Raw genomic sequence first — 13,285 nt, forward strand, 5'->3', positions numbered from 1 at the left:
CCCCTCCCCCGGGCCCGGCTCCCGCCGCCGCCGCGCCCTGCCCCGGCCCCGCCGCCCTCCGCCCGCATTGCCCTCGCCCTCCCGCCCGCCGTCCGGAGGCAGGCAGGCAGGCGGCATGCAGCGGGCCGCGCTATTTGGCGGCGGCGGCGACGCGCAGATGGCGGCCGGGGACCTGGGCGAGCTGCTGGTCCCCTACATGCCCACCATCCGCGTGCCCAAGTCCGGGGACCGGGTCTACAAGACGGAGTGCGCCTTCTCCTACGACTCTCCCGTGAGTGCAGCGGTGCCGTCGCTCCCCGCCCGCCCTGCCCCCCCTCGGCCTTCGCCCCTCCGCTCCTCCACCTGCTGCGGCCCCCTCCCCTCAGCCGCCCCTCGCGGGGATCGCGCCGGGCCCCGCTCCCCCTGACCTCCTGGTGGCGGCCGGGATGTGTTTGAGGAGCAGGTGCTCGGAAATGGCTCGTTTTAAACGGAGCTGGGGTCGTATTCGAAATCGGTGCTCCACGTGAGGCTGAGGTTTCCCGGCGGCGATTGAGCGCTCCGCCTCGATGTCCGAATGGCGTCGGTCTGAGCGCAGCTCTGGGGGCTGCGTTACGGAATAGCCAACGAAAGGCGCCTCGGAGATTTCTGTGTCTTTTCCCCGCCTCTTTTCGGTAATTCCTTCTAACGCAGAAAATCAAAAATTGGCTTTAAAGGTGACTCAGCTGTCTGGTGCTCATCAGTCCTTGTTGTAGGGAGGTTATTTTTACCGTGCACTTCGGCTCTCAAGTGTCACCCAGCAGCCCTGGCTGCGGGCGGTCTGATTAAAGCTGCCCCTCAGACCCTGCTGCAAAGGCGCTAATTGCGTTATGTGCTTAACAAGTTTTGTTGGTTCCTTGCGGAGGGGGAGTCAACGCAGTTCTGTTGTTTCCTGGGGCTCCTCAGCCCATACTGCTGAGTTTGATTGGGCAAAATATTTCATTTTTCACTCCTGTGTAATCTAATGGATCCTTGGGTGCTGCTTTTGGGATGACAGTTCTGAGGGATGAATGGGTGCTTTCTCAAGTGAAACACTTTTGAGCACAGATTTGAAAATTGCTAGCTTTTGTTTTTAACTTTAATTAATTCTTTAATTAAGAAAGAAAGTGTAGGAAGGACTCAGCTTGTTGCCTTGGCTGAACGAAGGTGTTGATCCTGGTGTGCCTTGTATCACAGTGGCTTAGCGACTTCTTTTCTTAGGTCAGCTCCGTATCACCACAGTGAGCCTCCCCCTATGGAGCTGTCTGCCCTTTGTGAAAGAAGATACACAGGTGTTTACTCTTGCTTCAGTGTTAATGCAAACAGTCCGTGTTTAAAAACACATCCTTCTGGTTTTTATTATCTAAGGTAAGATTACAGGTTCCCTCCAGCGATGGGCTGAGAAGCTGCAGTTGCCTTTTGTACACTTTCGTACAACTGGAATGATAAAATTCCCTGCCTCTTATTTCTCAGAGTTGATGCACAGCCCTTCTGGTGACCTGTGCTGTTGTGATGGGGATTTATTCTTTCTCGCTTTGTCTGCAGTGACCTCTGGCAGATGAGCTTGACTTTATGTACTCTGGTGAAACTCTGGAGGAGGAAGACTGCATTTGCGTAGCCATTTGTTCTTTTACTGTTAGTTATTTTTACAGAGCTATAATATTCAACTGGAAAATCTACCTTTTAATGGGATTCTCATCTCAAAGACTTCTGATAGACCTGTGACATTGGAAGGAGAGGTGCTAGAAAAGGGATACAAACTGGAGTGTAAGAAAGGCTTATGTGCAGAATGTGCATGTTGTAGGTGGTGGTGCTCTGAAGCATTCCCCACAAAGGGCACAGGTTGCTGCTACAGCACAGTCCAACAGAAGCAAGGTGTCTGGTTCAGTAGGTGGCTTGGGTCCTGTACATGTAGATACAAGGTTGTGTATGTTTATGCAACTGAAAACTTGGCTTTGCTCTGCTGGAAAACCTTGCTGCTGACAGCAGCTTCCTTTGTGCATCTTGCTGACTTCATTATTGTGGCTTGAGAACTCTGTAATGGTTGTGTTAGGACAATTCCAAAGACTAAAGTGGGCTGATTGCTGTTTATTAGACAGCACAACTGAGACTGCAGTCCTTGAGAGCTCACAGTGTGCGTGGATATTGATGACTGCTTCATGTAACTGCCAGAAATAAATCCTGCCTGTCTGGGTGTTCCTTTGGTCAGTGTTCCCTGGAGAAAATTAGAAAGTCTCTGCGGCCACTGACTGAGAAGAGTAGGCAGATGTCGTGCTTATGTTGATGGGCTGCAAGTGGCAGTGAGGAAACAAATAAGAGGACTGAATATACTAAGACAAATTGATTTCTGCAGGCAGATGTTTTTGGCCTCATTGCAAAATGACTTCAAAACCACTGAGGCAGTGAATTGGTTTGCAGAATGCTAATCTGCAAGAATCAGAGCAGTGTTGTACTATTGCATCTCAGGGAGATCTGTCTGGTGGTCAAATCTTTCCTCAAACTGTTTGGGGTTTTGCGTGTTGTAGTCACAAAGTGAGATCAAATAGTAACTTTGTAGAGGCTTTTTTTCTTTTTCTCCTGGCTGACCCCCCAATTCTCCCATCTCTCATCGTTCACTGGTTCCGGTAGTACGAAGTCCTTTTCACTGCTAGCATGTATTTTTAGAGCAAACTTGAAAGTGAACTTTCTGTTTTGCTGGGAGCATCTTTATGTGCTGTTGTATTCAGTTGGTTGGCAAATTTGTTTTTTGTCATGTTTCTATGTCAGTGGTGATGATGCATGACAGAGAGACAGCTTCATTATGAGGTATTAAACATTGTTTAGATGAATGTTAAGTACTGAAACTTCTGTTATTCATTTTAAGCCTGTCTTGAAACAAAAGGTCTGCCATTTAGTTACACTGTTGTGGAACTTGATGCAATATGTGTATGCTAGGAATGTTACTGTCACCGTTCCAAATATATTACATATTGGGCTGTCATTCTACATCAGGAGCCTTGTGGACACAGCCAGATTAATTATGGTGATTACTGATGAACAGACACTCTGATTAGAGCCTGTAACAGTTCTTCATGGTCACATTTTTGTAGATGTGGCAGAATGAGTAATCTGTCCTGACTGGGACTTCATAGGCAAAAGGATGAACAACCTCTTCATTCCTTGTGTTTGAGATACGGAGACTCAGTGGGACTTAAATTGCAATCTTACTCTCTTCTCTGATACTCTTATTAGCAAGTTTCTCATTCTGGGTCTGAAGCGAACAGCCGTACAGCAGTTGTGCCAAAGTCTGTTAGGGTTTGCCACATTAGTAGATCCACCACACCAATTCTGTTTTTATGAATTTATTGTCTGAGCCATCTTAGTCTGAGCTGAAACTGCTAAACCTTGGACTGCGGTGAGGGAACTAAGTGGCTCAGAATTGGGTAATAGGATACAGGTCAGTAGTTCAAATCCTTATTGAGTTAGTAGTGTTTGAAAGCTGTTGGTGTCTGTGCCATGAGTGTGTTTGGAGTGAGGTGTCTCTGTCTCCTGGTGGACTCATGTTTGTGTTTCCCAGACCCCTCATTCTCTAGCATTCCTGCTGTTTTTCAGCCTGAGAAGGGACTTTCTGTCACATTTTAGCTATTTGCTGTGAATTCTTTACCCCTTTAATTCCTCATCCTACCTCTGTAAACCATGAAGTATCATCTAAACAAGAAAAATGAATTTTTTAAATGCTTTTCTCCCTGTCGTGGTCAGCATATCTCCTTCTCTATTAGTAAAGCATCTGGTGTGCTGTGACTGTGACCAGCTTAGCAGCAAAGAGCAGGAAGAATCAGAGTGAAGAGCAATTGCTTTCCCTTTTGTTGAGGATAAGAAGTCTGCTCTGCTCTTGAATGACCTTCTGAGTGCAGTGATCAAGGCCTGAGCAGAGCAAGTGCAAGCCCTACTACTCAGACTGGACTAGAAAGGGAAGACCATGTCTGCATACCACTTTGTCCTGAGCTCTCTTTTTGCCTCTTTTTGGGCAAGAGTGCAGGGGGAAAAAAAAGCAACCAAAACCTGCTGAAATTCCTGTTGCTGTCTCTCAGCACAAGCAGCTGTAATCTTCTGTGTAAAATAGCATTGTCAGTGATAGAGATACATTGCTTTTCTCCAGCATGAACTTTCAGGTACGTCTGAACTAAAAGTCAGTTACGAAGAGTTATGTGCCTACGTCAAATGTTGATCCTTTGAACTGGTTGTTTTCAGTAGGGTTAAATTGACCAGCACTGAATTTCTCTTACATCAGGCAGGCGTGCTTTGAGCACCAAGCAGGATCTTATCCTTTGTGCAGCACTATGCATAGGTGACTTTCTTACCTGTGCCTCTTTTTTGCAGTGACCTTTTGAACACTCTGTCCACTTCTTTCCAAGTTGCGTGAGAGAATAGTCTGCCTGTGTTCTCTGGGAGAAATAACTGTTCTGTTAGTAACCACAACCAACTGAATCAGGCTCTACATTTAGCTCATGTGCTGAAAGTGTCAGATTGTTGTCATAGGCTGCTTGTCAACACAGGTTCCGTGGTCTCATGGGTTCCCTCCAGAAAAAGAGAGAATGGTCTCCAAGAAAACAAAATTGTAAACAAAGTTCCTGAAACTGTGGAGTGACAATGGAATATATTTTTATTTAGGCTGGCTTACATATGGGATTTTCTTCCAGAGAACACATCTTTGATTTTTTCACAGAAGGTGATAATTCAACAGGATTTGGAATACAGGCTGTAAAACCAGACAGCCAAGCTATAACAGCCTTAAAGTAGATAAACCTGAGAATTGAGTGCATGGAATTTAAAATCAATATATTGCATTTTAAATATAATTATATTTATGACTATTTTGAAAACTAGATGTGGGATTTCCTTTTTCACCAACCTCCTTTACTCAGACAACATAGACGTTGGTCTTGGCTGTCAAGGTTTCCAAATTTCATGGTGGATTTTCCTGTAAAATAAAATCTCAGGTAGTGTTTTGCAGATCAGATCTGAGATGGCTAAAGAGGTAACCTCGTGCTGTGCAGAGAGACCATCATTGGGATATCTAAGTTGCTAAATGCATGGCTTTATGCCACATGTTAGGTATGAGCAGCAGAGTCTAAATGCTTGCTTCACCTCCCAGATCAGAATCCTGCAATGCTCAGGATTCAACTTTCTGTGCTGCTCACGTGGGTAAAGCCAAAGCGTTCATTGCATGTTCATCCTTCAGCTAAATCTGAAAAGCCAAAGCTTGTATGCAGTGCTTCACATTAAGAGAAGCTGTGATCTGCCAGACTTGTTCTCCTCTGCTTGTTCCACTGGACAGGACTGGAGCTGTGCAACTCGTGCCTCAGCTGGTGTGGCAGGACAGGCAGCTTTGTGCTCCCCCTGTGGTGGTTCTGGCTGCTGGAGTGCTGAGGAGAAGTGCAGCTGGCAGGAGAGAACATCTTGGTTTGTTGCACTGAATGTGTTTCAGGTGCTCTCAGGTAGTATCCTGTCAAAACAGGTGTTGCTATGACAGTTCTCATCAATACAGAATTGTATGCGTGAGCCTACTGTCATGTTTAGGAGTGATCAGTAGCCTTCTTCTAGAGATACTGATTTTTATTTTATATATTTTTTTTCCCCTCTACGATGTCTGCGGGTTAATTTAGTTCATGCTATTCCTGAGGTATTTAACAGGGGATGTTCTGTACCATCCAGTAGCACAGATGAGATCACAATAGAGGGAAGGTCACAGTGCTTGGGAAAGGCTCAATCTTTGTTATGCACCACCTATTCAAAACAATATGTGCTAGAGAGAGCTTGAAAAACTGACCCCAAACCAATGAGCTGGATGACTGAAAGTCCTCCTGGCAGTGGGAGTGATGTAGGACAGATCTGGCAGCAGTGTTACAATGGAACGAGTTCCGGACACCAGCCAACATCAATACCCAGCTTTTGGGAGGGTAAAAGGTAGTGGGACTCCTGCCAGGCTGTGCTACTGAAACGTCAGTGTTTGTACTCAGTGCCGGGAGTACATCTCTGCTGTCCCTTTGTGGTGCCTTCATCTCCAAGAACTCTTATTTGTGGAAGGAGAGAATCTCTTTCAGATAATAAACAATGTTCATGAAACATTTACTGACTTTTGTTAACCATTTTTAAGAATTAGAAGATCACCTGAGATCTACTTTTTTTTTAGACAAGGTTGTGATTAACAGTTGTTTCTGAATCCAAGGATTTAGACCTGCCACACTTCTGTTTAGGAGCATCATTCTTGCGATCTAACGCTCTCCCTCCCCCCGCCAAGAATTTGACCAAATGTCTGTGTTATGTTTTTTCTACGCCTTACACATTCCTATGCCTAGAAATCCTCATGGATTGAACACTCAAATTGGGTTTTTTAACAGTCTTCTAAACCTCCAACTTGGGTGCTCGCTAATCTGTAGTTGAAACATAACTAGTTTCATTGGGTTTCTATAGATTGTGATGTGGCTCAGAAGGTTCTTAGGGGGCTCGTAATGTAAGTCAGTTGTGATGTGATATGAAAACCACGATTTAAGTGCTTGCAAGAAGGATTTGCATTTCTTTGCTTTTTCTGCTTGCTGAGTCCTTTTTGTCCTTTCAGTTCCTTCTATGCTGTAACTGTTTGTGTCGTTCCTTCTAGGATTCAGAAGGAGGTCTCTATGTGTGCATGAACACGTTTCTGGGATTTGGAAGGGAACACATTGAAAGGCATTACCGGAAAACAGGACAGTGTGTATATTTGCATCTGAAACGACATGTGATAGAGGTGAGACTTGTGGCTTCCCAACTAACTAGCCTGGCAGATCTTCTGTCTCTTGCTTGTTTCAATAACATATTTTTGGCATAGACCAAATCTTGAACGACAGAAATGGACATGTTCAGATGCGGAGCTGGATATTAAATTCAGGTGCTTGGATCACAAACTAACATACAGTTCCAGCTCTGAGATGAGTCACAAGCCCCAAAGGGGGTTTAAGCTCCCCGTAAAGGCAGATTTTGCCCAAAGATGCATGTAGTTGCCTGACTTCTACTGAACTCTTTCACTGTATGCTTCCACATGTTACATATATGTTGTGTGTTACTGAGTGCTTTTTAGAGGTCTGCCTTTGAAGTGTAGAATTACTGGTTTGGCTCAGATTTGGCTGGAAGTTTCTGAGATTTTTTTAATGAGATTTTGGCTTAGGATGACATGAGTTCTTTTAAGATTCCTATGCCATTAAATCATGAGCCTTAATTGTGATTTGACTTGTGATCTAAATCTTAAATTAATGCTAGTTCCTAGAGCTTACACACTGCCTTTGTTCAGTCCTACCCCTGCACACATATAGATGTATGCACACAAATTTCCTGTTTGCTGTTCTTCCATCATATCATTACATATCAGTAATAATTTATAACCAGTGCTTCATGACATCTGTTCTTGTGTGCTTTGTCTTTAAAGAGCTGCTTATGCTTTCTGACCTGAACTTTATGGAAGGCACTGGGTTTGTTTATAGCTTGCTCTCCTGTGAACTCTGTCTCTCTTGGACACTTAGAGGCCTTAGAACAGCTACTTGGAGTGGGATAGAATATTTCACTTTTCTCATTCTAAAGCAATGTTTCCCTGAATGGTGAAGACCTGAGTTATGTAAAATGACCACTAATTTTATTTTCCATAGATAACTGTTCATATTCTGTCAGAACTATAATGAGGTGGATTGTATGTCTCTCATGTGGAGACTGTTAATGATTGTTATATTTTAGAACTGTCCTACCTTGTAAGGCTGAAAGCTGCATTTTCTTTTGCAGTGTTAACTGGATTTTTGGAAAACCTGGTCTAGTTCTGGCTAGACTAACAGTTCTTCTGAGTGAAGTTTTCACTTTTTAAATATCTGTGACTAGAAACCAGTAGGCAGGTGCTCTGTCAGCATTTTTTGAATTTAACTTTCTTCTAGTATGTGACCTGTGAATTTTCTATTTTAAAGTAAACTGGAATTAAAATAAGGGCTCAAAAACTCCTTTCCTGGATGAAGATTTGGCTGAAGAACTTCAAAAGGGAGAGATAAATAACCGATTGTTGTTCATTATTGCATACAGAATCATAGGGTGTGGAAGGGACCTCTGGATGTCATTGAGTTTTACACTGCTGCTAAAGCAGGTTCTCCAGAATAGGTTGCACAGGAGAGCGTCCAGGTGGGTTTTGAGTATCTCATGAGAAGGAGACTCCACAACTTGTATAGGACAAACAACCTCTATGCACATCCTGCTCCAGTGCTCTCTAACCCTAACAGTAAAATAGCTCTTCCTCACGTTCAGGTAGAACTTCTTATGTTCCAGTTTGTACCTGTTGCCCCGTGTTCTGTCTCTGGGCACTATTGAAAAGAGCCTGGCTCCATCCATTTGACTCCCACACTTCAGGTATTTGTAAGTGTCAATAAGTTTTCCCCCCCTCAATCTTCTCCAGGCTGAGCAGTTCCACGTCTCTCAGTTTTTCCTCATATGAAAGATGCCCAAGGCTCCTCATAATCTTTGTGGCCCTGTGCTGGACTCCTTCTTGAAGTTCCTTGTGTTTCATGAACTGGGGAGCCCAAAACTGGACCTGGTGCTCCAGAGGGGAAAGTCACCTCCCTTGATCTACTGGCCATGCTCTTTTTAACGCACCCCGGGATACCGTTGGACTTCTTGGCCACAAGGGCATGCTGCTGGCTCATGGTTAACCTGTTCTCTGCCAAGATGCCCTACTCTTCTCCACGGAGCTCCTTTCCATCAGTTCAGCCCCTAACCTGTACTGATGCACACCGTTGTTCCTCCCCAGGTGTAGGACTCTACACTTAACTTTGTTGAACCTCATAAAGTTTCTCTCTATTCAACTCTCCAACCTGTCCAGGTCTTGCTGAATGACAGCTCAGCCTTCTGGTATGAAGTACACCTTGAGTGGAACTAGTTCAGAGGTTCCTGGTGGTTTTTTTTTTTTTTTTCCTTGTGAATCATGATGTAGCGGAGAAGCCTGGCATCTATGTTTGAAGGTGGTGGTACACTGGATCATGTGGTAGGAAACAACATTTGGCTATGTTGTACTGGTGAAGACTATAATCTAACTTGGCTCTTAAATAAAATTCCTCTTAAGGTAGCTATGGATTTTGTTTACCATGACAGTTTAATTCTTACATGCTATGCGTGTTTTCCTTTGAGCAACGTAAAACATCATAAAACTGTTCCAGTGAAGGCCTGAAGTGTCTGGCATGTACTGCATTGTGGTTTTGGTTTTTAATCCAAGGTTTTGATGGTGTGTGGTACAGTAAAGCCCAAGGCATTGGTTATACTGCCTAAAGATTCTTTTAGAGAGGCAGCTATTCTTCCCTGTGATTCCCTTGGCATCATCCTCACAGAATGTACTGCATTGCTGTGGAAATCCTCATTTTCTTCCAAAGATGTTTGGAATAATTATCTATTATTCCAGTTTTGTCAAAACTCAATTGGAAAACAAAGATCAGATCTATAACCTTTAAGCTTAAATAGTGGTAGAATATCTGTCAGTTGCACATCATCATCTGAGACATCTGATGAATCATCAGAAAAAATTAATTAAAACAACAAAATTGATTTTGCTTTTTTTTTTTTCTTTTCCCTTTATAATTTCATTTTTCAGGGTTTTGAAACTAGTAACCCTTATGCTGTGTTTGACTGTTGCATATGACTGCCTTGTCAGCACAGGGCAAAGCTTTAGCTTGGTGCTATGGACCTACTGAAAACACAGGACAGAGAAACATGTAATTTCTTACAGTGATTGGTTCCTGGATGGTATCAGTGACATCAGTGTTATGGAAAAACATAGCAGTGTTGCAGTTAAAGGAAATGTGGGGTCGGCTGAAAGACATCTGGTGTGAGAAACTGCAAATAGAATTTAGTGCCACTACTCTTATTTGCTGGGATCACATCTGCTAGAAGACAAATTGCTTTGTGAGTGGGGAGCGTTCTCGATAATTTCTGATAAGTAGAGAAGCAAATTCAAATACTGTCAGGTTCTGAGGTTTTCAGGATTATTGAACATCTGCAATTCTACTTGAGATGTAATCAGAGTTTTCTTTTTGGAAAAATGAAGCTATGTTGCATGTTAGACTGGCAGTGATTGAAACTCTCCACATAATTCTTCCTCTTTGAAATCCCTATTCTTAGTGATTATCACAACATCCCACTTGGAGACATTAGAATTTAAACTGAGCTTTTCAGTGTTGGAAACAACTCTTCTTAGTTCTGAAGCTATGATCTTGGCAGTATGTGTAATATATTCATTACATCTTTGCAACCAGCTTATACTGTATCTTGCTTTTATTAAGTAGATTTAGATTCGTGACTATTTCCGCTTGTTAAATGCTAGTAGTTTGAAGAAAGAAATGCTCTGCTTTTATTTTAACTTCATTAAGCAATTTCATTTTTCTTTTTACTTTTTTTTATTTTTGTTTTTCCAAATGCTGGAGTTGCATTTCGAATTCCCTTTCCCTAGTGCTCATATATAGACAGTAGGTTTTGTTCTGAAGCGTATTCAAGGACTTTCTCTTTCGAAGAATGGGAAAATTTCTTACATGTAAGACCTAGCTGATGACTCAAGCTTTTGCTTTGGTCAAAGCTTTTATTTACATGGAGAAGGGAACCACCCAAAATATGCGACCCTTTCACCTTCCAAGGCGCAGAAGGCAAACACAAGCTTTCCCTAGGCTGACAGGTTCTTGGCTGGTTTCTTTCCACCTGTTGTATCCCCAATATTATTTATAAAGTAAATGATGGAGAAAAAAGTAACTTAACAACCTCACTGGTTACACTAACATTGTGCACCCGGTAACATAGCATGTTCGCATTATTGCCGCAGAGGCTGATTTGATTTGATTTGATTTACTGGTGCCTGTTAGTAAACAGCTTAAGATGCAAAAGCATTAACTTACATGCTTAGCCACTAGATTTGTCTCCAGAAGTCTAAGGATTTTTTTTTTTTTTTTTTCAACTGAGAAAGTAGTGCTTAAAACTGGTTGTCATTAGAAAATTACTGTTCCCTACTATGGAGGTTGAGCAGTCACAGTGGAATTTGTTACGAAAGGCTAAATCTTTAAGCAGATAATATATTTTTCTTTCCCTCTCTTACTCAGCTTTACTCCTTAAGAAATTCCAGAGGGGATCTAGTGTTAAGAGATCTGGGTGGTGCTGGAAGGCCCTCTCTTGTGGATAGAACAGCAGTCACCTGTGATGACTGTGAGACATGCGTGCTTAGTTCCTGTCAAAGCAAAGTAGAAAGGATTTAGATGGCAATTTTCTCAAGGGTGGTAAGCAATGCTGGGTTCTCCTGTTGTCAGAGGTGAGTGAAGAAGACTTGCGTTCTTGCTGAATAAGGCCATGGCTTAATAGAAGGACCATATATAAATATGGTACAAATATGTACGGGTCAGAAATGATAGTTGTATGCAGTTGTTGCTGATATACTGTAATTTCACTGGATGGATTTTTAATTGTCTCTTTCTCTTTCCAGAAGGTACCAGGGGCATCTGGTGGAGCTTTACCAAAAAGGAGGAATGCTAAGCTATTTTTAGGTATTGTGAACAGCTGCTTTCACACAGTCCTTTCCTGACCCTATCTGCATGTGTGCCATTGTGTTTGGCTGTGGGGCTCCTTGAGAGGAGTTGTTGTTGCTGTTGTTTTGTTTTTTCTTTCATTTTCTTTTCTCTCTTTTGGCTCTAATTTTTAAAGGTGATCTGGACAAGTAATTCTTAGCAGTTTTGGCACCTATTTGGTTATAGGTGTACACGAACATGAATTTAATATTGTAATCTAAAGTTGTTTCTTGACTGTTGGTAAACAGCCTAGGGTTTGAAAGGCATTTATTTATGTATTTATTTGGACCTGTTCTGCCCTTCTCTCTCTTTTCGATATCCAAAAAACGCCCTTCGATTAAAATATTTACAGTTAACTTTTAGATGCAACCAAGTGTGGCTGTAACTGCTCTGTAACTTCATGGGAAGGGTTATTTACATTTTTAGGGGCTTGTTACACTGGTAAATACTCTTAAGTGACTGTTGTGGTGTCTCCTGTAATAAATGCAGCAGTACATGCATTGTAAGAATATTTTACCAATTCTTATTTCATTATGTCCACTATCATATCCCATTTCTTCACAAAAAACAATTTTCTTTCTGTGTCCCTTCCATCAAAAACATGTCATCTTTGATATTGATACGTATTACCCAGAAGACCTGAGGGCTCCTTAAATATGGATGAGGGGAAATTGATTCAGTGCCTATATTCTTCTTTATCCCACTACTTGTGATACTATTTAGTTTTTTCTATTTATTCTCTTTGTACTGGTAGGAAATAGTGTTGTTATTTTTTTTTTCTTCCCTTCAGATAATGTAGAGATTAAACATTTTCTGTACTGTTTCCAGCTCTTATAGCCAAGAGGAAACAATAGCATGGCCTCCCAGTAGAATTGCTTTGATCTGTGGAATGTGTCCCTAAGAGGCCTTTTCAAATGTGATTGATTAAATTGCTGTTGTTAATGTCTGGAATAGGTTTTGAAAGGAGGTCTTAGAGAAGAAAAAAGCGTTTAATATTACTCATAAACAAATGAAGTTTCTTTTGTAGAATGGGACTCTTAAGTTGTAGATGGTAGTTCAGTTGCCACTTACAGACATTTTACCTTGCAAATAGTGTTTATTACTGGATGGTTATAGAATTTGCACCAAAGCAGAGCCGTGTTGCATGATGGTTGTGCAGTGTTAGAAATGTACGCATAAACAGGAGGTGTAAAACCACAGCTAAATTTTGTTCTTACTCATACACTGCATAACTCTGTGAGGTCCTGCCACTGCGGTATGCTGGCACAGTGTTTGTGGCATCACATCTCTGACACGCCACCAGGAGGAGTTGGAGGAGTCCTTAAATTCCATCCTTGAGCATAAGCTTTTTGTTCCCAGTGCGTAGATCTGGCGCAGCAGCTGTCTCAATCCCAGTGAACTTCAGGAGGCAATGAACTGTGACTGCAGGTGAATTTAGCCCATGAAATGTCACTTTTTTTTTTTCCAGTGCTTCTAGAACTAATGTAGTTGTGAAAATGTATCTGGTCTTGTCTATTTTTCTACAGTCTTTGTGGCAGGCCCTGTTTCTTGGTTTTCAAGCGTTACCAACTCTGTACTGTCGTCCTTGAGATAGTATTTCTGTGCAGCCAGATTCTTTGTATCCGCTTGTTCGGTTTAGGCGATCTTAGTTATATATTAGTTATATATTGCCATATTTACAAGAGCAAAGAATTATCCCTGTGCTTGTTCATAGG

The 13,285-nt window shown here is 42.3% G+C and overlaps 1 protein-coding gene across 3 annotated transcripts in view; it reads left to right on the top strand.

The window, feature by feature from the left end:
- Nucleotides 1-115: 115 nt before the first annotated feature.
- The window catches only part of USP13 (ubiquitin specific peptidase 13), a 44,984-nt gene continuing 31,814 nt past the window's right edge, over nucleotides 116-13,285 (top strand). For 2 of the 3 annotated variants that reach the window (XR_006169228.1, XM_042821148.1), the window contains exons 1-3: nucleotides 116-271; nucleotides 6,632-6,757; nucleotides 11,489-11,549. Coding sequence is in view for 2 of the 3 variants with exons in the window: in XM_042821148.1 (XP_042677082.1) it covers nucleotides 116-271; nucleotides 6,632-6,757; nucleotides 11,489-11,549 (343 nt within the window). In the remaining variant the exon portion in view is untranslated. The remainder of the gene's footprint in view (nucleotides 272-6,631; nucleotides 6,758-11,488; nucleotides 11,550-13,285) is intronic. The other variant, XM_042821149.1, reaches the window with a different exon arrangement.

The sequence above is a fragment of the Centrocercus urophasianus genome, unplaced genomic scaffold (assembly GCF_019232065.1).
Source record: "Centrocercus urophasianus isolate 14NV4802_14NV808 unplaced genomic scaffold, USGS_Curo_1.0 seq_19, whole genome shotgun sequence".
In the NCBI taxonomy this organism is placed as follows: domain Eukaryota; kingdom Metazoa; phylum Chordata; class Aves; order Galliformes; family Phasianidae; genus Centrocercus; species Centrocercus urophasianus.